The sequence below is a fragment of the Mustela putorius genome, unplaced genomic scaffold (assembly GCF_011764305.1).
Source record: "Mustela putorius furo isolate JIRA1106 unplaced genomic scaffold, ASM1176430v1.1 tig00000095_pilon_pilon_pilon, whole genome shotgun sequence".
Lineage (NCBI taxonomy): Eukaryota > Metazoa > Chordata > Mammalia > Carnivora > Mustelidae > Mustela > Mustela putorius.
Window position 1 is genome coordinate 19,164,716 of NW_025421280.1, and position 25,790 is coordinate 19,190,505.

At 57.7% G+C, this 25,790-nt stretch overlaps 1 protein-coding gene across 1 annotated transcript; it reads left to right on the top strand.

Moving 5' to 3' along the window:
- The first annotated feature begins 1,199 nt into the window (after positions 1–1,199).
- Positions 1,200–25,790, top strand: TKT (transketolase). Its single transcript, XM_004738190.3, has 14 exons — positions 1,200–1,423; positions 10,715–10,832; positions 11,644–11,757; positions 12,471–12,568; positions 15,630–15,821; positions 18,009–18,127; positions 19,591–19,784; positions 20,531–20,695; positions 21,805–21,961; positions 22,103–22,233; positions 22,907–22,990; positions 23,096–23,189; positions 24,711–24,833; positions 25,506–25,790. Exons 1-14 carry the CDS (start codon positions 1,317–1,319, stop codon positions 25,679–25,681), a joined length of 1,872 nt encoding a protein of 623 aa, XP_004738247.2. The 5' UTR covers positions 1,200–1,316; the 3' UTR covers positions 25,682–25,790.

A 25,790-nucleotide genomic window follows, 5' to 3' on the forward strand; every position in this document is an offset into this window, starting at 1 on the left:
GGGCATCTGGGAACCAGACCAGTCAAGGAGCAGCCAAGGAGCATCTGGGGGTGAGGTGGAAGACTCACTCATATTCGGGCCATTGTCCCACATGACCCAGGGCTCTGAGTGTGGACTGTGCAAAGGCCACAGAGCGGGGCAGAGGCAGGGCATGTCCACTGGTACTCCCCTTGGGTCTCTCAGGGGCTTGGCATCAGGCAGTTCTGGTGTAGGCCCCCAGCCAGCCACCAATTTGAGGGGCCTGTCTTTATCTCCCTGTACAATCTCCTCCTGTGTAAGACATCCATCCCAAAAGGTATCGACTGCATGGGCGTGGTGTATGGCATAAACAGTGTCAGTGATGAGAGTCCCCTCTCTACCTGCCACTACAGGGAGCCCCATTGCTCTGGGGGTCCGAGGGTCTGGTAACAGCAGAGGTGGGTGCACCTGTCCCTACAGATCTGGATCTAAACCCAGTCATCTCCGAAAAATTCAACAGTGTTATTAGGCCCTAATAATTTGGGAAAGGCCTACTACTTGTAACTTCTCAGTTAAAGACAGACAGCTCGTAGTACCATTACTACTACTGTGATTCTCATTTTTATAATCCCCATTCCTCTTAGAGGCCCCTAAAGCCCTAGCTTGCTCCCTCCTGGCTGGGACCTGCAGACGGAGCCATTTGGCGAGGGCAGAGTCCTGAATCCCCCAACTCTGTGACCTTGATGGACCCTGCAGTTCTCAGTTGGCTCATTTGTAAAATGTGTTACCAACGAGGCTTCCCCTCTCAGTTCCGCACGGGGCTGCGTGGAGGAGAAGGAGACAGAACGTTCCCCCGTGAAGATGCGAGTCAGGCAAACTCTGAGCCCAACCTAGAACCTGGAGTGACTATTACTATTACTTGTGTGTAGTTAATTCCAGCAGGGCAGTTCGGCTTCAGGAGCCTGGCAGCACCCCCAGGTGCCCAGCAAATGCCGGGGGACGGGCAGGGCCAAGGGGAAGTCAGGCAGGTGGACAGTCTCGGGCTGGGTCCCTGGGCGCCCAGGCGGCCGCCTGGGTTTCCCGGAATGCCGCTGGAAGGTTCTGGTCTGGGCCGCTCGGGCAGCCGGGGGGCGGGGCGGGGGCGGGGCAGGGCGGGACGCGGCAAGCCCGCTGCAGCACGGAGACCTGGGGTGATGCCCTCGCCCCGCCCCCATGGGCGGGTCCGGGCAGTCTTAACGCGCCCCCGCGCGGTGCTCGGCCTCGGCCGCCGCCAGTCGCCACCGGAGCCCTCGCGCCGCTTGTGCGTCTCCACGTCCTCACCCTCGTCCACCCCATCCTCCTGCCAGCCCGGCCGCGCCATGGAGGGCTACCACAAGCCTGACCAGCAGAAGCTGCAGGCCCTGAAGGACACGGCCAACCGCCTGCGCATCAGCTCCATCCAGGCCACCACGGCGGCCGGCTCAGGGTGAGTGCCGGGCACGGGGACCGGGAGGGCGCCGTTCCGGAGGCCGCGGTCACCGCGGGTGCGCCGGCTCCGTGTCGCGCTGCACGGAGCCTCCTGGAGGGAGGCGGCCGGGGCGCGGTCAGGTGGCGGGGACGCGCGCCTCGCACGGCCCGGGCCGGAGACGCCTTCCGCTGCAGCGCGCGCTCTCGGCCGGGCTTCCGTCCTGTGGGCCGGGCCTGCGGCTCCCCGGGCGCCGGCTCCCCTGAGAGTCCGGGGCGCGGGGACCGGACTGGGGAGTCCGGTGCCGGGAGGCCCACTGTGACCGCGCTGTCGCCCAGAGCCCGGCCCTGCGCTCCACGCGCGCGGCCCTCTGTGGGCGCCGCTACCAATGTTCCGCCTTGCGGGTGGGGAAACCGAGGCTGGGGGAACAGGTGCCCAGTGCGGCACACGGCGAGAGCTGCTGTTGAAATGCCGGCGGCCTGACACGAGGGCGCCTGTTTTAATACCTCATTTTGCGGGGAGCCTGGGGCCCGGCCCTCTCCCCACCTCACACGACCACTCCCCTTCGCCGCTCACGTTCCTGCCACCCGTGCTTTGGGGTCCGAGTCTGGAGCAGGGGTCTGCTGAGATGCTAGGCTTGGAGAGTGGGGAAGAAGGCGGCCATGTGGGTGCGGAACCCGGCACGCGGCCTGCAGGGGAGGTCGGAGATGGGACCTGGGGCTGGAGGCGGGAGGAGTGGGAGGGGAGACTTGCAAGGCTAAGAGAACCGAGGACCGAGTCCCAGGACCGAGTCCCAGGGCCCGGCCAGCTGCCAGACGCACTTTCCCCGTGGCCGGGGCCGGAGGCCCATCCCCCAATAGCCTTTCCCGCCGGCCTTTCTGGCTCAGAAGCTTTAGAAAGGCTGCTGCTGATTCCAGGGAGCCTCCTCCGAAGGTAGCAGGGACCATGATAATAACAGGCCAGCGTAGAGCTGGAGGCGTTGGGGACAGTTGGGAGGGTCAGCCTGTGAGTTACTTCAGAGTCTGCTTCCCACTCTATAAAATGGGAACAGTAGTAGCTCCCTTGCCCTGGAGGGTTTCAAGGATTCCGGTGTCCCCTTTGGGCCCTGGCATGACGACTGGGAGACTGCACTGTGCCAGGCTGATGAAGTGATTTTGAGGGTTTGCTAGGGGGTGATTTCCAGGAATCTTTCCAGCCCCTCTGTGTGCTGAAAGCAATGACAGAATTCTAGCTTCTGGCCAGTGTCTTACAGGGTATGTTTGTTATTAATGAATAAATCTGTTTGACTTTCAGGATGGGGACTCACTCACCTTTAAGACCTCCAGTTCTCAGAAGGAATTAGACCTCTCCTGGCAGGTCTCTCTCAGACCACCCCCAATGCGGGCCTTGAATCCATTTTCTCCACTGGGTTTGTGTCGGACTTACCCGTTCTGTGTGGTGTTCCTTGCCGAGGCAGGGATTGGGCTTCCTTGCAGTGCCCCCTCCCCAGCCTGGCACACAGGAGGTCGACACAGCTGGTATTGTTTGCTGGGTACTACTAGGTCCCCTTCCCTTGACCGTTTCAGGGGGTCACTCACCCTGAAGGGTTTTATTGAGCCCTACTCTGTGCTGGGAGCTTGTCTAGCCAGGTTCTTCGGGATCCCTCTGGAGAGATGGCAATTACCCAGTTAAGTCTGTTACATGTCTGAGCATCCTGCAGGCCCACACAGGACCTGCAGACAATTCAGGGTCACTGAGCACCCAAACAGGCTTCCCTGGCGTGACACAGAGCATCCTTTATGGCTAGTACTGTTTTGTGCATTTTGAGAATAACTGTTGGAAGGAGATGCTTTTACGTTTCCTGACACTGGGGTGTTAGGCAAGTCGCTCAGGCTGGTCATTGGTGGCTGGCTGTTCCGTGTTGCCCAGCGAAGGGCTGGTCTGACTAGAAGACTTCTGAGCCTGGCCAGTCAGTGCCACGCTGGACAATGGAAGTTGGAAAGGGCAAGACAAGTGCAGTGATGGAGGGTATCAGTTGGGTCAGCTTGAAAGCACTGGGAGAAATGAGATAACATTACAAGCATCAGGAGCTCCCAAGGGGAAGTTCTAAAGGGGACAGCCCAGTGCAGAAATGGCAGATGGCAGTCAGTCTGGGGACACTGGGAGAGTCCCCATCACATAGAGGCTCCCAAAGAAAGGGGTGTCAGGTAGGTCTCCTGGGACTTTGTTAGGTAGTTAAAAACCTACAGGCAAAAGATAACAGTTTGGGGTGGCTGAGAGTTACATCCAGGTTTACATTGTAATAATGCCTTTTGGAGGAACTTCTGAGCTCAGAAAGTGTCCACTTGCCAAAAGAACGAGTGTGTCTAAGACTGATTCCTGTGTGTTTATCAGTGTGTAAAGATGCAGGAGAGACTTAGAGAAAACTTCTTTTACAATAGGAAGCGGTGCTACGCAACCGCTGTCACAAGAGTGGGGTTCAGGGGTGTATGCTGAGCTGTGTGTGTGCAGAGATGGCTAGGGAGGACTGGGGGGTAGGGCAGCATTCCGGTCCCTGGATGTTCACCTTGAGGCCCTAGCCCCTCCCCACAGGGAGTGAGGCCCAGTCCTGAGGCTCAGGCCCAGTCTGGGCAGTAGCCCCAGCCAAAGTGACCCTCTCGTCAGGACTCCTCTTTTCTGGGGAGCTGACGCTCTGGGGTCTTTCCATGGTCCCCCACAGGGGCTGTGGTTACACATTTGGGGTTCAGGATCGGGGAGGTCTTGATTTCTTGGTAGCTTTCCCATTCCCGTGCCATCGCTGAACCCGTCTGTGGAGCTCCAAGGCCCTGGGCAGCGAGGACACTGGCCTCTGTGTCGGAGGAGCAGAGGGACAAAGCCCTCACAGAGAGCCCTTTGTGGAGGCAGCACTGACAATGGCAGGACTGGCTCCAGGGTCCTGTCCTTCCACGTGCTGAAGGAACCGTGGCAGGGCCCAGCTCATCCAGGTTTTACAAAAGTGAAATCTGGTGGCCTCCCCTGAAGGGGCCTGGCTGCTGAGGCTGGGGATGAAGATTTTGTAGTTCTCATCGATCAGGGCTCGGCTGTGGCATTATCCAAACAGCGCTGAGTATTGTCTGTGGACCCCTTCAGAGTTAGGCCTGAACAGGGGTGGCGGCCATGCCTTTAAGGAGTCCCTAGGGCTCTGACCCACCGTGTTGCGAGGGCTGCCTGGGGGTGTTGTGTCTGGCCAGACCTGGCTGGTGGGCACGGGGAGACAGGAGCCTAACCCCAGCTTTGTTCTGAGCGGCTGTACCCTTGTCTCGAAGGCCCTTCCCGTCTCAGGGCAGGTTCCCCATCTTTAAAGGAGAAGTTCATGGATAGGTGATTTCCCAAGTGGATCCCTCAGGAGTGGGACTAGGGGAATGGAATGAGCAAGCCCTGGGGCCCTGCCACCTGCCGTTGTGGGCTTCACATCTTGGAGGGCCATGTGACTTTGAGGTGGCTGGAAGTCCATTCCTGCTCCCCAGCTCTGGCTTTCCAGGGATGCTTCGGCTGAGGGCTCAGAAGGGCTCCTTTGAGTCTCTGGCCCCAGGAAGCCCTGTCAGGGCCTCCTCCTCCTTTGGGGCTGCTTTCCACCCCAGCCTGGTGCTGACTGAGGCAAGAGGACAGCCCACTGAGATTGCCCCAGCAGCATTTCCCAACTCGGTGTGAAAACACAAGGCTGTCCTAGAGTGACTCAGTTCTTTGCCTAAGAGACCTCTGAACTCAGCAGGGTGGGTGCTGGACCGTGTTTCCTGAAACCCAGAACCGGGAACCTGCCTAGGGTCTGCCTGAGATGTTTTCAGGGTTTTGCATCAGCTCTGACAGCATCATGGTCCCTGTCATTGCACTGGTCCTTGGACTTTGCTTCTTTAGGCAGGCCTGTGGTCACTAGAGCCTGGTCCCACCAAATCCAGAACTTTTTTGTTGCCACAGACCACCACTGACGGCCCTGGATGCTAAGGGCTGGGACCTGCCCAGAGGTGGGTCCTTAGGCAGTCCCTGTGCTCTTGTCCTAACCACAGAGGCAGAGTCTGCCCAGAGTTGGTGGGGGGAGAGGGCTGTGGGGCCAAGATGTTGGACTCCAGCAGCAGGTGGGTCTGGCTGACTAGGGCGTGCGCTGTTCGGGCTTCGTGCTCAGAAGTTGCACTTGGAGACTTAGTGAATCTCTGCGGGCTGCACAACAGGACCAGGGACTATGGACATTTGAGAACTTCCTCCTCTGGGCTCCCCATCTTTTATCCTCCTTTGAAAAACAAATCTGCAACAGCTCCATTGAGGTATAATATGCAAATCGTAACATTTACGTGTACAGTTTAGTGGCTTTTAGTAAGCTCAGTACATTTTTAAGTAGATTTTATTTATTTATTTGAGAAAGAGCGCGTGAGAGAGCACGAGTGGTGGGAGGGGCAGAGGGAGTGGGAGAAGCAGGCTCCCTGCTCAGGAGGGAACCCGACTCCATCCCAGGACCTTGGGATCATGACCTGAGCTGAAGGCAGATGCTTAACTGACTCAGCTGACGGACTGTCCCGTAAATTTAGTAAAATAACAGTGATTTACAATAACTTTTAGTGAATTTGCCACATCCAGTTTTTTAGGACTCTTCATCACTCCTGAAAGGTCCCTCATGCTCATTTGCACTCATCCCCAGCTCCCAGGCAGCCGCTAATCTACTTTCTGCACATCTAATTCTTCCAGACATTTCACTTCATCCTCATACAGAATGGGATTTTTGGGGTCTGACTTTTTTTTTTTTTTTCCCACTTCGCACATTTGGAAGGTCCTGCATATGGTAACATGTGGCGGTACTTAATTATTTTTGTTCCGGAATATTCCATCGTGGGGATGTACCTCATTTTGTGTGCTCATCAGCTTCTCTTAGCATTTTGCTCATGTCCTTGCTCTTCTGATGGTAGAATTTGTGACCTTGGGCAAGTCACTTCCCTTCTGTGGTTCTTAGTGGTTCCATCTTCAAAATGAGGAAGAGGTTAGACTTCATCTATGATACGTTAGACACAAATACTGAACCACTGCCATTTTTTCTGTGTACTGTGCCAAGCTCTTTACACACACACCACCTCATTCGGCGAGATTCTGTTACTATCTCCAAGTTCACTGAGGTTCAGAGAGTTTACACCCCTAGGATCTCAGAGCCAAGGTACATCATTTATGCATTTGTGCACTTGGTGCCAGGTGCTGTGTTCAGGCCCGAGAGTACAACAGTGAAAAGGCTCAAAGTCCCTCCCTTTGTGGAGCTTGTGTTGCAGTAGGATAAGTAGGCAGTAAATAGGCATGTCACGTCAGGTGGTGGCAAGTGTAAGTGAGGGGAAGAAAAGGTATTTGTAGATAGTGTGGTCAGGGAGGGCTTCTCAGAGGAGGTGGCATAGGGGTAAACCCCAGAAGAAACACTGTGAAGGTCTGGAAGAAAGTCTTTCCAGGCAGGAGCCAGCAAGGGCAGTTCTGGGAGCAGGAAGAACAAGGACTGCTTCCAAGAGCCACTTCCATCCTGCATCCTGGGATTCCCTTCTGAGTAGTTTTGTTTATATACAGCTAGAAAAGAGTACAAATAATGCACATACGTTATAAATAATACACCTGGATGTGCCTACCACCCAGCTTGAGAACCAGGACATTGCAGTGCTTTAAAACTCCTGGGTGTCCCTCCTCCTCCCCTAGAAGGAGAGAAGAAATGCACCCCGAATTGTGCATTTTCATTCCGTTGTTTTTCCTTATCATTTTATAACATTTGTAAATCTCCATTAATCGGATGGTCTTCTCTGGTCTGCAGATCCTTCTGCAGTACGCTTTGCTCACGTGGTAGATTTGTGAGAGTAGGTCGGCGCTGTATCTGTATGGTTCACTCATTGTCACTGTCCTGCCGAGCTTTCTGTTATCCGAGTGTGGTGTGAGTAACCTATTGTGCCAACACATACGTGGGTGCCTCCAGGTGTGGCCGCTGCAGGCAATGCAAGGACAGCCCCTGTCCTTCCTGGAGTACACCTACCATGTGGTGTGGCTGGGCCGTGGGGAATGTGCACCTGCCGTGGCTGATTGGTTTCTTTGTAACTGTTTCTTTGTAACTGTTGAAAGATGACTCGGGTTTTCTATTTCTTCTTGAGTCAGTTTTGGGGAGTTATTTTTTTTTCCTAGACTGTTTGCTGTTTCGAAATTTCTTTGCATCTCGTTGTTAGGGGTATCATTATCTATTAGGTCTCTCCTTCCTTTTCTAGTAACTGCCCTTCTTTTTCTGGATCCTGCCTTATCAGACCTTGACTAAATTTGTATTCTTTTTTTAAGAGCTAACTTTTGGCTTTCATATATATATATATATTATATTTGTTTCCTATTCCATGAGTTTATTATTTTAATTAACATATAATGTATTATTTGTTCTATTTATTATCTTTCTACTGCCTGAGCTCACAGCATTTTTATAAACTCTTAGTTTCTCAGGTATAGGTTTTCAGCTCTTGTGGTTTTACTTTCTTCATTGGGTACTAGGTATTCCTTCTTCACAATAGATTATTTCTCTTCGTACTTCTATACGCTGAGGTGCTTGGCCTCCCGGGTTTTTTCATTTGTCAGGAAGCCTTGTGACTCCTTGCGATGTGGGCCCAGCTGGAGTATGGCGGGAGAGGGGTCACTTTATGGAGGCCAGCAGCCATATGGCTTGGTAATGGAGACCCGCCCTGCCAGAGTGGTGAGGGACCTTCCCTCTGCTTCTCCTGCAGGGAAGCTGGCAAACATGTGGGGTGTGGGCTAAAGGGAAGAGGGGGGAACGCCTGGAAGAATAGGTAGGACCTTTGAGACACTTAGGCCTTGCTTGAAGCAATCAGTGCCCTCTTCGTAGACTGAACGAATTGGGACTGGAGGTGCATTGTTCAGGCCAGTGCAGGTCTTGTACAAACTTGTAGCCCCTCTCCCCACATGCATCACAAAGAGTAGGATGCAAACCTTCCCCCCAAGCCCTCCCCTCTCACCTGTCTAGCTAGTTTACCTCCACAGGTGTGTCACAACCCCACACATCCCCGGCAGGATGGAGTTGGGGGGAGCCTCTACCCACAGAGGTCCCCTCCCCACCCCAGACATGCTGGGGTTGCAGGGGAAGCTCAAGCCCTGAAGCCACAGGCTCCAGACACTCTCAGCCCTGAAGTCCCTCTAGCAGGTTGAGCTTACAGGTAACCATCTCAGTCGTAGGCTCATTCCTTCCCCTCCCGCCCGCCCCGTGGTCCGCAGGGCATCTCAGTCCCGGCCAGCAAAGGAGGAGTTGGAAGCACCAGGCAGTTTGGCATCTGGCCTTCCAGTGGATGGATGGTGGCGGCCCGTAGTGACCAGGCTTCAAACGCATTACCTTACTGGGCCGCCCTGCATCCTTCCCATGCCTACCTAGCATCCCTGTTTACAAATGAAAGAGCTGAGCCTCAGGAGATGAAGCCCTTGCCCTGTGCGTCTGCGCTCTGTGGGTGCTCAGACAGGCCAGCAGGGAGGCCAGGATGCAGGCTTTGGAGGGGATGACCTTGTCGGCTTGCTGCTCACGGACCTGGCAGGGAAGTGTTACTCTTCAACTTCTGGTGTCTCTTCCTGGCTGAGCTTCTCCCTCCCAGCCCATCTCTGCCCCAGCCTGGGCATGCTTCCACCACGTGCAGAAAGGGCTTGTGCCACACAATGGATCCCTGACGCCCCCAGGGGGGTGGGGGAATGTCGCGCTGGGATCACCGGGTGGGCGGGTCAGGGGTAGCTCCTGCACCTGCCCTGCCTGCCTTCTCCCCTGAGCGAGTTGACCCGCCATCCTCCTGTGCCCTTCCCCACCCAGCGTCTCCTCTTGGGGTCTTCACTTCTGAAACAGGATCCTCGGAGACCAGGCTGCCCCGGGAGGCTGGGGAGGCAGGAGGTCAGCCTGGCTGGTGTTGACTAGGCTGTCCTCCAGCTAAGTTCAGCACGGGGGATGAGGGGGAGAGGTCCCTGCCCTGTGGAGCAAGTTTTCCTATTTATGTCTCCTCACCTCCCTCTTTCAGGCCTAGTGTCTTTCCCCCATGACCCGGAGCTCATAAAGACGGCTAAGTATAAGCTGATGGCGTGCCGGGACCCCTGTACTAAACCAGCATGGACAGTTCTGGGTTTCTCTACTAATGTGTCTGCGCTGGGAGTGACTCACCCCCTAACCCAGTATGGGGAGCTGACCAGCAGGGGAGGAGGGAGGCGCGCGTGAACCCCAGGTGCTGCATGTGCCCTTGGGTTTGGCATTAGGCATGTTTCTGTGTCGGACCTCCGAGCAGCTCCGAGGGCTGCACTGAGCTGCATGGAGCAGGCGGCTGGGAGGCCCGTGCCCTGCAGCTGATGTGTTCACAGAACTGTGGACCTGGGGGCCGTCAGGGCCAGCCGAGAATTCCAGCGTGGCCTGGCCCCTGAACTGGCGGACTTAGGAGGGTCCTGAGAGACCTCCACAAGCCTCTGCTAAGGTCTGACCCTTGCACGTTCTGTTGTTCATGCAAATTGGTATTTGCAGGGAACTGCATTTAGAACAAAAGGCTAAAAAAAAGGGGGTCGTCCCCTGACCCCACCACTCCAGGGCTAGAAGGGCAGCTTCTTGCTTTTGTGAGAACTCCCTCCACCCTGGTCATGGGCAGAAAGGGTTATAATTTTTTCATGATCAGAGCCTTTGTGGAAGACAAGATAATATGTGTTGCCTTTTAAATTCTGCACAAAAGCTTGGCTACTAATGGCGATGCCAGCCTTTCCGATGCCAGCTGAAAAAGGGCCAAGTAGTCCAGTGATGCCTAGGAGAGTCCGAGGCCCCAGTTTCCTGGCTGCCAGCCCTCTGTGCTGAGGCTGCTGGGAGCTTTGTGGTTCTTCCGTGAGTCTCCCTCCCCTACCCCCTGCCCATGGCCTAAGACAACCAGCACCTCTTGGGGCTTGGGAAAGCAGGGTACTCCTCATGAGTGGGAAGTATCCTGACAGGACCCCTGGCATGTAGCTCGCTGTCAGAGTGGCAGTACTCCTCGGCTGCTGTGTCCTGACAGCTGCCACTAGAAGCAGTGAGGTAAGATCCGGGCTCTACTCTCTAGCCTCAGCACTGCCTTGCACTGGGTCTGTTCCGGGCCCCAGGAGGGTGTGACCCCCTACCACCCATAGTGGCATCTTTAGGACCGCTTGCAGCCCTTCCAGGAACAGAAGCATGTGGTGTTCTGATTAGCCAGGCCTGTGGCTCCTTGGCATATGCACCCCCAGGTCCCCATACCTGGGCCTGGGGAGAGCCCTGTCGCTCCGAGGCTTGGGGCCATGATGCATGCGTCTTGTCTCTCCCCCGGCCCACAGCCACCCAACGTCATGCTGCAGTGCCGCGGAGATCATGGCCGTCCTCTTTTTCCACACCATGCGCTATAAGCCCCAGGACCCCCGGAACCCTCACAACGACCGCTTTGTGCTCTCCAAGGTAGGAGCCCAGCCCACCACCCTTCCCCTGGGCCAGGTGGCACACGGGCCCTGTGCTGGCAGTGAGGGGTCTCTGAGGGGACCCATCCCCTGGTGTCTGCCGGCCCGGCCCACCCCTTGGTGCCTCACCCCGTGCCGACCCACAGCAACACTGAGGCCAAGTTAAGAAACAAACAGCTGAATTCATGGGGGACTGTGAAAATGATCTGCCGGCTGTTCTGCCCCTGTTTTATGTGAACAGGAGGAACTCCAGTCCAGGCCTGGGGTACAGCGTCGAAGCTGGGCACTGCACGGCTCTCTGTGCAGGGCTGGTGCCCCCAGGCCCATGCCTGCTGGCTTGGGAGTGGCAGGGCCCCATGGCAGGCTCTGGGCTGAGGCGTCCGAGCCCACCACTCATGCATGACTATCACAGCCGCAGACCGTGCCACGGAGCCCTGAAATCCACCTGTACCCAGGCCTGGCTCTGTGGCCTCTGGGCTCCCAGGGCAGGCATGAGAGCTTAGAAGTCTGTCCAGGTCGGCTCCCATGCCAGAAAGCAGGGATTAGGGCGGCCGGCGGCCTGCTGGGGTTTTTGGCACGGGCAGGCGGCACAGCTGTGCTCCCCCTGCGCTTGTCCCGGGGCCCATTCGGCCTTGGCTGGGGGAGCCTCGGGCTGTGGAGGCGCCGAAGGCCTTCACTTGCCACCTCCCCGAAAGGGCCGACAGGCTCGGCCAGGCTCTGCTCGCTCGCGGTGTGCGGGGTGGAGCAGCCCCCAAGTACTGGCGACCTGGCCGATGCCCCCTGGGCCGCTCATCTCCCCCGACCCCTGACAGGGCCACGCGGCTCCCATCCTGTATGCCGTCTGGGCGGAGGCCGGCTTCCTGCCCGAGGAGGAGCTGCTGAACCTGAGGAAGATCACCTCTGACTTGGATGGGCACCCTGTCCCGGTGAGGACCCCCCACCACAGCAGCCGGCCTCGGCGAGCACTTCCTGTTTCTCAAGGCGTGTGGGGAGGGGAGCGGGTGCCACTGAGAAATGGAGGGTGTTGAAAGTCGGGGAAGAGGGCGTTGAGGTGAAGAAGGAAGGAAGTGGGTGTCTCCAGGGCACATTCTTCACCCCAGGCTTCAGGGCAAGGCCTTTTGCGGGCCCAACCTCCCTGCGCCCCCAGGGCCACACCGGCCTCGTCAACACAGCTTGGGAGAAGAGAAAAGAGGGTCATGGCGCGGTCCATGAGGGGGTCACAGTGGGGTGCTGGGGACACCCCAGGGAAGGGCCCCAGCTTTACTCCCCCAGGTGCTGGCCCCTGTAAGTGTTTGGAGTTTATAGGCTACCGTGAAAACTCACCTCCCGTCTGGGCACCCACAAGGGCTAGGTGTTTCCTGAGTCTTGTCATGAATGGGTGTGAGGTGGGTGATGGGGGAGGCTGAGGTCGCCCAGCTGCCTGGTGGGCACGGCTGGTATGTGAACCGCACCCCCCATCGCCGTTGCTGGAGAGTGAGAGCTCACGCTCGGGTGCAGGCTGCCCGGGGCTGGGCCTTTCTGCACACCCAGCCTGTACCTGCCTCCGCGGGGCCCTGAGGCCAGGGACCTGAGAGGCTGGTTGCGGGGGGAAGGCAGTGTCTACTCTCTGCTGTAACTGTGGCCCTCTCTCCTCCAACAGAAACAAGCTTTCACCGACGTGGCCACTGGCTCCCTGGGCCAGGGCCTTGGGGCCGCTTGTGGGATGGCCTACACGGGCAAATACTTCGATAAAGCCAGGTAAGACTTCCACTCCCCGACCCTCCCTTCAGTAGTTTTGGGAGGGGTCCTCGGCGGCCGGGCCTTAACTGTTGCCCCCGGTACCTCCTCTCGGGCCCCACGGCCCCATGGTCTGACAAAAGCGCCATAGGCCCAGGTTCGAGCCACTCCCCTTTATCTTGGGGAAGGAGGTTATGTGTTCTGCAGGGTCCTGGCATCCCTGAGCCCCACCTGCCAGCCAGAGACGAGGCAGACGTTGGGGAGAAGGGCCTGCAGAGGATAGGCAAGAAGCCTGCTTGGGGAGATTTGCCATTCCAGCTCAGGGCGGTTTGGAGGAGAACCCCCTCGCGGCAGGTCTCAGTCTCAGGGCTTTGTGGTGAGGCTGGGTTTGGCCGGCAGACAGGTGTCTGTAGGGGTAAGTGGGGAGGAGAGTTGGCTACGGATTCCAGGAAAGCACGCGTCAGATTTGAACCTGGGTGTGTATCTGCAGTGTAGTAAAGGTCCCCGGGCTGCTCCGAGGGGCCTGAGTAGGAGGGGCTTCCCCAGTGCCCTACAGTCCACCCACTGGCAAGAGAAGGGCCATAGCCAGGGCGGTCGTGAGGGCGTGGTGGTGAGCATGGGCCCCTAGAAGAGAGGGACCGCAGTGAGCACCTACAGTGTGCAGGGGAGGGAGATCCCGAGACCACTCTCCAGTAGTGGAGCTGAGGCTGTGAAGCCTCCCAGACCCTTTTGGGGACAGACTCCGCTCCACCAGGAGTGATTCACCGTGAAGTGAAGAAAGACGCACAGAATGGGATGTGTGTTTAAGAGTATTTTATTTGGCGCAGAACCAGAGATGTGAGTTAATTATTCCCTACAGATGCTTGAAGTAATTCCCTGTGAAGGGGTCATTTCCTGACCCTGACATCATGGAGCAAAAGCCAGTGGAGGGAGAAGTTGAGCTGCGTTCCCAGCAGCCAGGGTTGGCGAAGGCTCAGGCTCTTGGACCGTACCTGGCAGGGAGGAGGGGACAGACAGGCTGTCGGGGGAATTCGCCTGCTCCCGGAGTGGGGAAGCCTGCTCGACTCGATCTGGCCTCCTGTCCCGTCGCTCCCATCTGCCCACCAGCGAGCGTGGGTCAAGTTGGCGTTCTTGACTTTGCCTCTGAAATAATTTTGTTTGAATTCTCGAGTGCCAACTCATGGAAAAAATATAGAAACGCATTATGAGATAGTGAACATTTTCCTATGCTCAGCTACCTCCCGCGTGAATCTCACTGAACGGATCCTGTTTCCTCCGTGTTCTTGTGAGAGGAAACGTATGGATCGGTAACCTTCGCACGTGCACAGTTGTACATTCTGCTTTTCAGAAAAATAGAAAGATCTATTTTTTCTATAGAACTATAGAACATTAATCTATAGAACATGGTGCACATTTTCTGCCTTAACTGTCGAGAGATGGTTTTAAGGATTGCATAAGGTTCTTTCTGTTTTATGGCTGTGCGGTAACCCTTTGGGCAGTCCTGATGGGGTGGGATATTCGAGGTGCTTTTCAAACACGTCTGGGACACGTGTTAGGGTCCCTTATCTTTAGGGCGGTTTGTGACCGTGGGCCTTTGGGGCCCTCGTTCCAAATCCAGCAGGCCTCCGTGGGTCTCCTCGGGACCCTAGCATACCCTCCTGACCAGAGCTTGTGGCAGTGCTCCGCCCTTGGCCCCCACGGGCCTTCCACAGCAGTAGGTGCAGGGCAGGGAAGGCAGCCAGCGTGCTTCCCTGGAATCTCTTCCCAGGTCAATCAGATTCCCTAGTCTCTCTGGCCTGGGCACCGTTGGGCTGCTCACCTTGGGAGCTGCTGTGGCAGGAGCACCACCTGCAGCATCTCCGGGCCCCCAGTGCAGCCTGCAGAGGGGAGGGGAGAACAGCTGGGGGACAGGACACCGCTTCAGCAAGGAACGGAGAGGGCAGGGTAGGGGGAGGCTGGCCTGCTGGAGACCACAGAAGGGAAAGCAGAAGGCACCAGAGGGAGGATGCAGGAGTCCTCCCTGACCTCGGGCCCACACAAGTGCTGAGTCATGCTGACAGTGTGGCCCTGCCCTCCCGCCTCTTCCCCAGCTCCCCCTGCCGTGGGCCTGGAAGCCCAGAGGCCCTGAAGCTGAGCTCATTCAGCTCCAGCCAGCTCCAGGCCCAGCGCTGCTCCAGCTGTGTGCCTTCCTGGATGGCCCAGAGTGGACCTCGAGGGCTGGGCGCTCAGACCGGTGTTTGAATCCCCGCTGGCCTCCTCCCCAGCTGTGTGACCCTTAGACAAGCCCCTTGACCTTTGAGCCTGTTGTCTTATCTGTGTGGTTTGAGAGTGACAACTGTCCTTCACCTCAAGGACAGGGCTGCTCAACATGGAGAGCCCCTTGGGTGCCATACGCTGGCCTGGAGGTGATGGGGTTCAGAGCTGGCTCTGTTCACTGGGTAACGTGCCCCAAGTTTAGTGCTTTTTTTACCAGGTCACACTGCCTTTGAAGCCATTGGGGTTGCCTTGTTGACCCAGGACAAGGCCCCCGGGGTGGAGACAGGGCTGGGCATGAATCTTAGGGTGAGAACCAGCCTTGGAATCTTGGGGAGGGCCCGTCCTATGAGGCACCGTCCCCATCCTGATCGTGGTCCTCGGGGAGGACCCTTCTGCCTGACAGCTTACCCTGGGATGCTCCTGGTGATGCGTCTTGGCCTCCCCAGCCCTCTCCTGAGATCGAGTCCCCAGGGCTCCCCAATACTTCTAGTTCCTGTACAGGTGGAGAGAAGCAGACCCACCCCACGCAGGTGCTTCAAGCCCTGTCCCCCCAGTGAGAATAGTAACACTGGTCCCCCACCCTGCTGCCAAGTCTTATTCATTCTACTCGTGCCCTAATCACCCCTGTTCTCTGGATCTTAGGTAGCAGAGCCCTGCCTGTGGACGCAGGGTGGGCAGCTGGGATGTGACTGACCGCACTGTTACATGTCCCACGTGGCTGTTGCTCCCTTCCCCAGGGGACAGGCTCTCCAGGAGGGACGGGCTGGGAACACGGTGCCTGCCCCAGATGAGAGGGGCTAACCTCTGACCCACCACCTTTGCACAGCTACCGTGTCTACTGCATGCTGGGCGACGGGGAGCTGTCCGAGGGCTCCGTGTGGGAGGCCATGGCCTTCGCCAGCATCTACAAGCTGGACAACCTGATTGCCATTCTTGACATCAACCGCCTGGGCCAGAGCGACCCCACCCCCCTGCAGCACCAGGTGGACGTCTACCAGAAGCGTTGCGAGGCCTTCGGGTGAGTACGGGGCTGTGGCCTGCGTGGCCTCACCACCCTGGAGCTGTCCGAGCTGGGAGCTTTTCAGGTCCAAGGGCTGAGTCAGCCAGAGGCCAGGCCCCCTTGAAAGGAGGTGTCTGTTCTTCAACGTCTGGCTCACAGTTTCAGACTTAAGAGTGGCAACCCAGGCCACCGGCCTGGAGCTGTGGCCTAAGGCCCAGTGTGAGGAAGTCCCTTTACTGGTAATGCTGGGAGGTGGGATAGTGCTCAGAGCACTCACATCTCACGACTGCACACGTCCTCTCTCAGTCCTTGGCTGGAGTGGGATGGGGGGCCCAGCATGGGACTGAGGGATGTGGCTCTTGAGGGCTTGGAGCATCCGTCCGGGGGCCGCGTCCTAAGCCAGCCCAAGGGGTAGAACAGGGCCCGTCTCTGAGTAAAGCGGGCCGAGGGGTGTGCGTGGTTGAGAATTGGGAGTCCGGTGTTGCAGAGCAGGTCGTCGGGGTGGGTGTTAGCAGGAGCAGCCCTCCCCTCAGTGACCCTCTCCTGCTCCGAGTAAAAGCCGAGCTGCAGTCGGGGCTCCAGGGGACCCGTGCCCCTATGCTTAGCCTCCGCAGAGGCGTCTGGAAGACCCTGGGCCCAGGCCTCCAGGGCTGCCCTTTGTAGAGGAGTCTGCACAGAGAAGGTCAAGGCTGGGCTGCTGTCCCTGGTTAAGCAATACCCAGGGTTTATTATCTCTGATGACTGACCTGATAAAGTGAGGAGAGGAAATACTCTCTCCGACTGAGGAGGAAACGGGCCACCAGGTGTCACAAGAGCCTCCTCAGGCCACACAGGCTGGGGACTTGGAGCATAACCCTGGGTCTGGAACCCATGTCCTGAAGTCCTGGCTGTATCACCAACTTGCCTTGTGACCTGGGGCAGGTTATTGTGTCCTCAGTGTCCATGTCCATTTACATGTCTGTGAAATGGGGGCAACCACAGCACCCAGCCCCAGAGCTGCGGCTTGAGGGGGGTCATGTGCGTGGTGCCCACCCGGGGCCTGCACAGAGCCGGCACTCAGGACACGCCAGCTGCTGCCTTATTACTCTTAACGTGACCGAGTCCCAGAAGGGACAGCAGTAAAGGGAAAGTTTGCCCAGCCCCGGCTCCTTCCCTCACATGTTTGGCAGCCTGGCTGGTTTTTCTTTTTGAAGATTTTATTTATTTGTTTGAGAGAGAGAACATGAGCAGGGGGAGGGGCAGAGGGGGAAGCAGGCTCCCCACTGAGCAGGGAGCCTGATGCGGGGCTCGATCCTGGGACCCGGATCATAACCTGAGCCAAAGGCAGAGGCTTCACAAACTGAGCCACCCAGGTGCCCCTGGTCCTTTTGATAAATGTTTCCAGCACTTCACATCCAGCATCTGTGGAATAACCAACTGTGTTCCCTAAAGAAAAGTTGAGCCAGGGGCGCCTGGGTGGCTCAGGGGGTTAAGCCGCTGCCTTCGGCTCAGGTCATGATCTCAGAGTCCTGGGATCGAGTCCCGCATCGGGCTCTCTGCTCAGCGGAGAGCCTGCTTCCCTCTCTCTCTCTCTCTGGCTGCCTCTCCGTCTACTTGTGATTTCTCTCTGTCAAATTAATAAATAAAATCTTTTAAAAAAAAAAAAAAAAGAAAGAAAAGTTGAGCCAAAATGTTGTTGAAGAATCTAACAGCAGACAGATTCCAGAGCCAGGGCGGTGTCCCCAACGCAGCTTTCAGGAAACTAGTAGATTTCAGGAAACAGGTCAGGAGTGAAAGAGAAAATAAATGAACCAAGCTTTGAATTACTTAGGAAAGAGAAAGAATATCTGTTCCAGGCAAACAGGATGTAAAATAATTTGAAAAGGGTAAAGAAAAGAGAAAATAAAATCAAAAGTGGAAGTGGAAAAGTCTTTTTAGGGTTTTTTGGGTGGTTTTTTTTTTTTTTTTTTTAATCATTTACTCAAGAGAGAGAACATGGTGGGGAGGGGCTGAGGGAGAAGCAGACTCCCTGCTGAGCAGAGAGCCCGATGTGGGGCTCCATCCCAGGACTCCAGGATCACGACTTGAGCTAAAGGCAGACACTTAACCGACTGAGCCACCCAGGCGCCCCTTTAGTGTTTCTCAGACCACAGCCACGTGGCAGAGCGAGGGCTGCCCTTCCCAGGGTCCCAGCACTGCTGCTCACTCTTGGCTGTCTGTCCGCAGCTGGCACACTGTCATCGTGGATGGACACAGCGTGGAGGAGCTGTGCAAGGCCTTTGGCCAGGCCAAGCACCAGCCCACGGCCATCATTGCCAAGACCTTCAAAGGCCGGGGGATCCCAGGTACGTCCACACACTCTTCCGCCCCACCCCTACCACTGTACCCTGTGGCCAACCGAGGTGGTGGGGTTTCCACCAGTGTGGGGCACATCTCTGAAATCCCGTGTCTGAGGAAGTGCTAGTCCTTTGATGCCTTACACCAGGTGCACGGGGCTGGGTAGGGGCGGGTAGGGGCAGGTAGGGGACGCAGTGCTCCATGAGGTAAGTCAGCCATCCACGTGGTTGAGCCTGAATTGGAGCCCGGGTTGTGCGGGAGGAGAGGAGGGCCTTTGGGAGGTCCTGCTGGTAAGGAGAAGGGACAGTGGTGTGACACAGCCCCCCACACCCTCCCTGGGTGTCATCTTCACCGCCTCCTTGGCCGCTCTAGCTATCTGCCCTGAGCAGAAGGGCTGACGCCAAGTTGGGAGAACCCGGGAAATCTGGGTCCTCCCCCAGGAGGTAAGCGGGGTCTCCTGCGTATAGGGGTGAAGTGTTTCCAGGGTCCTGTATGGGCAGAGCCTAGAAGGGTCTAGAAGATGGCTCCTGGCTGGCCCGGAGAGCAGTGCAAGTGTAAGCAGCTCCCCAGCACGCAGGCCCCTTGGATTCCGAACCCCTCGGGCTGAGGCAGCCCTCACCTCTGTTAGACATGGGAAAGCGGGACTGAAGGGGTCGGGCACTTGCCCAGGTCCATGGAGCCTAACTGCAGACCCTGGGCCAGCTTCTGCACCACATGCCCTTCACCATATGCCCCACTGGCCCATGCGGCAAATGAGGACAAGCACTGTCCTGTAGAGAAGGGACATGGCTCTGGGGCCTTCGGGGAGGGGGTGGACCTCGAGGAGAGGACTCGGGGGTATCCTCGTACCCTGGCGCTGCCGCCTGGCACGGATGCCTTGGTGTTAGCGCCAGGTGGGATCTGGAAATCTCAAAGCTTTTGGGGGCTCTTGGGGGCCTATCAGGGGGGCTGGGTGCTGAGTGGGAGAGCCCAGAGAGCGTGGGCTGAGGTGACCTCAGAGGAGTGGGCTCTTCAGCCTCACTGGTCCCCACACAGCAGGGCAGCATGGTGCGGGACGCTCCTGGGTGCCCTTCTGCTGCAGCCCCGTGCGCTGGGGGACACCCGGCTAGAGCTCACCCTGCTCTGGGTCTCGGCTTCCATTCTCCTGGCCAGGCTCACTCCTGACCGCCCTGTTCAACAGACTGAACAGTATTTCTGCAGCGGGGGCCTCCCTGCAGTGAGGGAGGTGGTGTGGAAACCCCCGCACTTGGCTGTGAGCCAGCTCCAGGAGACCTGGCCGCTGGTCCATGGAGGCTGGGCATGCGGACTCCTGTTCACCCAACCCCAGTCCCCCAACACGGGGCTGTGCTTCACAGCGTTGCGGTCCTGTCTGCGGCCCCTGGCCTGCCCTCTGCTGTTGGAGGATCAGCTTCCTGGTCCTCGGGAGCTCTGGTCTTACTGGGCCCGCCGCCCTGCTGTGTCGTACCCACAGGGATAGAGGACAAGGACGCTTGGCATGGGAAGCCCCTCCCCAAAAACATGGCCGATCAGGTTGTCCAGGAAATTTACAACCAGATCCAGAGCAAAAAGAAGATCCTCGTGACCCCCCCTCAAGAGGACGCCCCGTCAGTGAGCATCACCAACATCCGCATGCCCAGCCCACCCAACTATAAAGTTGGGGACAAGGTACGGAGTTGGGCCCTGCTTTTCTGGTCTAGCTGGAGTGGCCGTGATTCTCGGATTCCCTGAGGCTGGGACCAAGATGTGTCTTCCCTGGGGCCTGGGGGGCTGGGAAAGGGAGAGAGGGCGAGGAGGAATCCTAAGTGTTGATCTTGCCATCTCCTCCGTGAGAACAGCCAACTGTGTGACTGTTTTCCTACAGAGGCTCAGAGAGGGCAAGAGGGTGGCCCACAGTCACACAGCAAGCTCCCAGTGGCACTGAGATCAAAGCCCCTGGCACCTGATTTCCCTTATCTCTGGGTCTTCAGCCTGAGTCCCTAGGTCCAAGCTCAGGACACCACTGTGTCCAGCCTAGCAGAGCCAAGGCAGGCCTGTCCTGCTCCAGGGCGCTCCCCGATGTGATCCCACAGCAGGCTTGCCCTGGTCCTCTGTCTGTTCCTGTGCAGGGCGGGGTCCGTTCACAGTCCTCCCTATCACAGGGGTAGTAGAACATCCCCAGCTCTCATGCCTCACAGCTGGGCTGGGAATAAGGGCCTGTAGGGGCTTTGGAGACAGTCAGTGTACGAGTTCCCACTGGCAGCTTTGCAGAAGATAGATTTCCACCAGACTGTGTGGTGTTAGACTTCCCTTTTCTACCCTCATTTTTATCCTCTTCCTCCCCAAATGCTGTGACCTCCGGAGGCTGAACCAGGCTTCCAGCCACATGCCTACCCCAGTGCTCAGGGCCCCCCCGCACGCTCTTCTCCCCACAGATAGCCACCCGCAAGGCCTATGGACAGGCCCTGGCCAAGCTGGGCCGCGCCCACGACCGCATCATTGCCCTGGATGGGGACACCAAAAATTCCACCTTCTCGGATCTCTTCAGAAAGGAGCACCCGGACCGCTTCATTGAGTGCTACATTGCGGAGCAGAACATGGTGGGTGCCTGCCGGGGGTGGGCAGGTGGGCCCCAGGCCAGCGACAGCCTGGGGCTGAGGTCTGCTGGGTGTGGAGCAAGGCTGAAGTCCTCCTGCTCCCCTGGGCAGCTATGTTGGCCATGCCAGGCACTGGCTGGAGGCCAGCCCAGGGACACCCCAGGAACAGCGGGGACCCGGCCCTGACCTCAAGCAACTGCAGCGGCGAGGGAGAGGAATGTGCATGTGTTGCTCGGGTACACACGTACCAGCTGAGTGGACGGACAGCAGAGCTAGGTGGGCTGCAGGTGCACACCGGAAATGCTGTCTGTAGGCCACGTGTGGCGCTCGCTGGGCTGTCTCGGGGTAAAGGGCCTTCCAGGTGGTAGGGTAGCCATAGTCACAAGGCTGGAATGTGCTGGGTCCAGCAGCCATGGTCCTTTTCCCCAAGGACACCAGCCTGGCCTGCAGGCCTGTAGCACCTAGAGCTTCCTTGCTCAGAAGGCCACCAGGCTCTACCATATGCAGAGTTCTTTCTCCACTTGAACTTGTCTCTCTGAGGCTTCTAGTCTTGGCAGCTGGAGGGTCTGGACTAAACTGGCACAGTGTGTGGGCTGGGGAGGTCACGTCCGTGGCAGGTTCCAGAGCTGTGGAGGTGGCAGCCGACTTGGAGCCACTGCCTGCCCTCCATGCTTTCACGCCAGGATTTGGGTCTGGAGCTTCCTCGGGCCTAGAAGTGTGTAGGGAGGACTGGTCTCCGCAGAGGGCCGGGGGATGGCGAGGATGCTGGGGACTGGGTTCGCAGAAGCCTGGGAAGGAGGGAACATCCATGTCCAAGCTTCCTAGCCTACTCTGTGGAAAGGTCTTCCTCGTTTGCTAGGGGAAAAAAAAACAGTCCCCAGGAACAGAACTTTAAAGAGAATTTCTGAAGTGGTCATTTCAAGTCCAAGGAGTTTGCGGACAGACAGACTGAGGAAGCCCTGGGTCCCCTGGAATCTCCTGCCTGGGAAGAGGAGAATTCGGTCACAAGGGTGACCGATGCCTCCAGCCCCAAAGAGGGGCGTGAGACTCTGGGCTCCTCGGCCACCCTCTCCCTTCTCGTCGGGGCTGACGCCGCCACCGTTGCCCCGCAGGTCAGCGTCGCCGTGGGCTGTGCCACCCGCAACAGGACGGTGCCCTTCTGCAGCGCCTTTGGGGCCTTCTTCACGCGGGCCTTTGATCAGATCCGCATGGCGGCCATCTCGGAGAGCAACATCAACTTCTGCGGCTCCCACTGCGGCGTGTCCATCGGTAAGTCGTGCGGGGCCAGGAGGCTTGCCGCTGCCACTTCCCTGGACGTCGGGACCAAGAGGTGTGGCGGCGGCGGGGGGTGGGGGGTAGGGTTCCATTCCGTGGCTGGGGGATTCATCCGTGTCCTCCCCCACACCCCAGGGGAAGACGGACCCTCTCAGATGGCTCTGGAAGATCTGGCCATGTTTCGGTCCATCCCCACCGCAACTGTCTTCTACCCCAGTGATGCGGTGTCTACAGAGAAGGCGGTGGAACTAGCAGCCAACACCAAGGTGGGGCATGTGGCCGTTTGTGGCGTGGGGGTGGGGGTCAGCAGGCCGGCACAGCGCTGGCTGTTCAGGCCCCCCAGCCCCCGGGGGGGACTGTCTCCTGATCTTGCCGCTGCCTCCTGGGGCTTGTAGAGGTTAGACCAGGAAACACAGGATACACACCACCCTTTCTGCCCCGTGGCCGACAGTGCTGATCAATCACTGTGCTCTGTGTCCATGAGAATCCCAGCATCCCAGGTCTCTCTGGCTGTTGATACCTGTCTCCGCCCCGAGTCGGGCTTTCCAGGACAGAAAGAGTGAGCTGAGTGACAGGGTCCTGACCGAGGGCCACAGAGCCGTGGACCAGAGTCCCCTGTGGGTCCCCTTGCTCTGCCAGACACACCTGCAGGGAACAGCCCCACTTAGAGACTAGCCGACTGGAAAGGGAAGCCACTTTCTCTGTGGGGCTTGGGGCTGCATAGCCACGGGGCTGCTCTACTCGGGGAGTGTCTGGAGAGGTGCACGTTCCAGAGGACAAGACTCTCCCTTTCCCTGCTGGAGGGGGGTGGGAGCCAGCATGGGGACAGCGGGGTGGAAGTGGGCAGGTGAGAAGCGGTGGCTTTTCTAGAAATCTTCCCTCCAAGGCTGCCCGAGCATACCACGTTTCATCATTCTTTGTCATTGTGTTTTGTTCTAGGGCATCTGCTTCATCCGGACCAGCCGCCCCGAAAACACCATTATCTATAACAACAACGAGGACTTCCAAATCCAACAAGCCAAGGTCAGTGCCACTCACGGCCCGGTGAGACCCCAAAGCAAGCCCAGAGCCAGGGTCCGCCCCCGGCCACTGGTCCCTGAGCCTCACTGGCCCTGGTGTCCTCCCTAGGTGGTCCTGAAGAGCAAGGACGACCAGGTGACTGTGATTGGGGCTGGAGTGACCCTGCACGAGGCCTTGGCTGCTGCTGACCTGCTGAAGAAAGGTGAGGAGGGCCCCCTCCGGTCTTAGATCAGGCACCAGTGGCATCCACAGTCTTGGGGGAGAGAAGGGATTTCATCTGATTAAATGGTGGTAGTGACAAAAGTCACCATTTATCAACACAGGGCTTGAACTCATGACTCTGTGATCAAGAGTTGGACACTTAACCGACTAAGCTCCTCAGGCACTCCATAGAAGCCCCACTTTGAGCACTTAGGACTGTGTGGCCAGCAGGATGCTGAGTTCCGAGACCACAGTGTCTGGAGGCCCTGCCCCTACCCCATGGCCCTGGAGCTGAGGTGCCCCAGCTCAGTGGTCCAATAACTAGGCCCGAATCGCCACTTAGTGGGGTACTACCTGAGTTACTCCACATCTCCATGCCTTAGTATCCCCATCCGTAAAGTGGAGAGACCATCACCTTTCCGGTGGGGCTGTCCTGAGCATTTAATCCGTGTGACCTAGAGTTATCATCACTATTATGATCACCAGGGCAGGCTCGTAGATGTTAGCTTCTGACACAGTAGGAAAGGTAGGAGCCCCAGGGAATCATAGCAGAGGCTGTGGTGTGGCCGTGTAGAGCAGGATGGAGAAGACAGAGCGGGTGTCCTCAGGAAAATGACCTCAGATATGAGAAGGAAGTGATAAGCAGAGGCCTGGGCAGAGGGACCAGCGTGTCCAGAGCTCCAGTGAGCTGGAGGGAAGCCAGGGGAGGCCCAGCCCTGTCAGAGATGGCGATCCCGGGGGAGGGCTTCAAGAGGCATGGCAGAGTTTGGCTCATCCTACTGAGGCCGTTCTGTGGGGTCCTCGTCTGGCCTGGCCCCTGTGCCTGCAGGTCCCCCTCCCCTCCCCCGGTGAGCCCTGGCCCTGTCTCACAGCAGACGCTGAGAACTGTCCTCCGGCTTCCCCTGTATCTTCAAAGGTGTCTGGGAAGATGAGGCAAAGCTGTGTGGGCCCCTGCCAGCCACATAGTGTTCTTTTTTTTTTTTAAAGAATTTTTATTTATGTATTTAACATACATCACAAGTAGGCAGAAAGGTAGGCAGAGAGAGGAAGGGAAGCAGGCTCCCTGCTGAGGAGAGAGCCCGACATGGGGCTTGATCCCAGGACCCCGAGATCATGACCTGAGCCGAAGGCAGCGGCCCAACCCACTGAGCCACCCAGGCGCCCCCACACAGTGTTCTTTGATGGTCCAAAGGCTTACATTCTCTGGCTCAGGATTTGAGAGGAGACAGACGGGTGTTTCTCTTCCCTGAGACCAGATGCTCTGAATTCAGGGTCCAGGATGCCAGAGGACGTGGGCATCATAGATAAGCAGAGGGAGGGAGCAAGCCACTGGGTGTTGGCAGGCACTACCCAGATGATGGGAGCAGAGGGACAGCCAGTCTCCCAATGATAGGGATAGGCCCAGGCTTTTAACTGTGGGACAACTCTTAGGACAACCCCCCGACCTCACCCATGCAAGGACACACCCACAGCACCCAGCGCCTTGCCCTCAGCCTTGCCCCTGTGTTCTCTCCCTTCACAGAGCAGATCAATATTCGTGTCTTAGACCCCTTCACCATCAAGCCTCTGGACAGGAATCTCATTCTCGAAAGTGCACGTGCTACCAAGGGCAGGATCCTCACTGTGGAGGACCATTACTACGAAGGTAACAGCCCTGGGCCGGAGAGCCGGGGGCACGCGGACCAGGGAAGGGCTAGACACCTCTCCTTCATCCTGGGCCAGGATGGCAGCCTGGGCCCAGGAAGCCCAGAGCCATCCCTTGGAGCAGCTGGGACTTGGCCTCCTGTTGGCCCCAGGCTTGGCCAGGGACCCAGCAAACTTGGCTGCTGATGTGGCTTCTTTGAGCTGCTGCTGCTCAGGGAGCCCAGGAGGATCTTGACCTTGAGGCTAAGAGGAGAAAAGGTGGCTTGTGTCCCTGACCCAGTTGTGCAGAATTTCTGTCTTTAATGGGTCTTTTGCAAAGCAGCCCCCCACAAGCACACACCAGCCCTCCTCCAGGGCAGGCTCCAGGGCAGGAGAGGTGGGCTTAGCCTCTGAGGTCAGGTACAGATGCTCACTCAGCTAGGACAGCTGCCCAGGGCATGGTGTTAAAAATGACTCAGAGGCCACCTTGGGCTTAGGAAAACACAGAAGGATCATGATTGATTGATGATGTCTGGTCTGGCTCCAGGCATGGGGGAGGGCGGTGTCTGTGCTATCTTGTCATCCCTGGGGCAAGGGAAGAAACTGGGGTTGGCCGGGCCCAGGAGGACGTGCAGGCGCACCCGCTGCTCAGCCTGAGGCCGCATCCCCTGACTGCTCTCCTTTCCTCTCGTAGGCGGCCTAGGTGAGGCCGTGTGCTCTGCCTTGGTGGGCGAGCCTGGCATCACCGTCACCCGCCTGGCCGTGGGCGAGGTGCCAAGAAGCGGGAAGCCGGCGGAGCTGCTGAAGATGTTTGGCATCGACAGGGACGCCATCACACAGGCTGTGAGGGACCTTGTCGCCAAGGCCTAGGGAGAGGAGGGGGTCGCGATTAGAGGCTCTACACATTCCTGAAATTGTGGCAAAGGTGCTCAGAGATATATGGAGAGGAGTGATAAAATATATGTTTTGAGACAAATGA

Excerpts from the sequence above, each read along its gene's own strand:
- TKT (XM_004738190.3), top strand. The coding sequence starts at position 1,317 with ATGGAGGGCTACCACAAGCCTGACCAGCAGAAGCTGCAGGCCCTGAAG. Across the intron at positions 19,785-20,530 it reads ACTATAAAGTTGGGGACAAG|ATAGCCACCCGCAAGGCCTA; the intron begins GTACGGAGTTGG and ends TTCTCCCCACAG. Across the intron at positions 24,834-25,505 it reads GGAGGACCATTACTACGAAG|GCGGCCTAGGTGAGGCCGTG; the intron begins GTAACAGCCCTG and ends TTCCTCTCGTAG.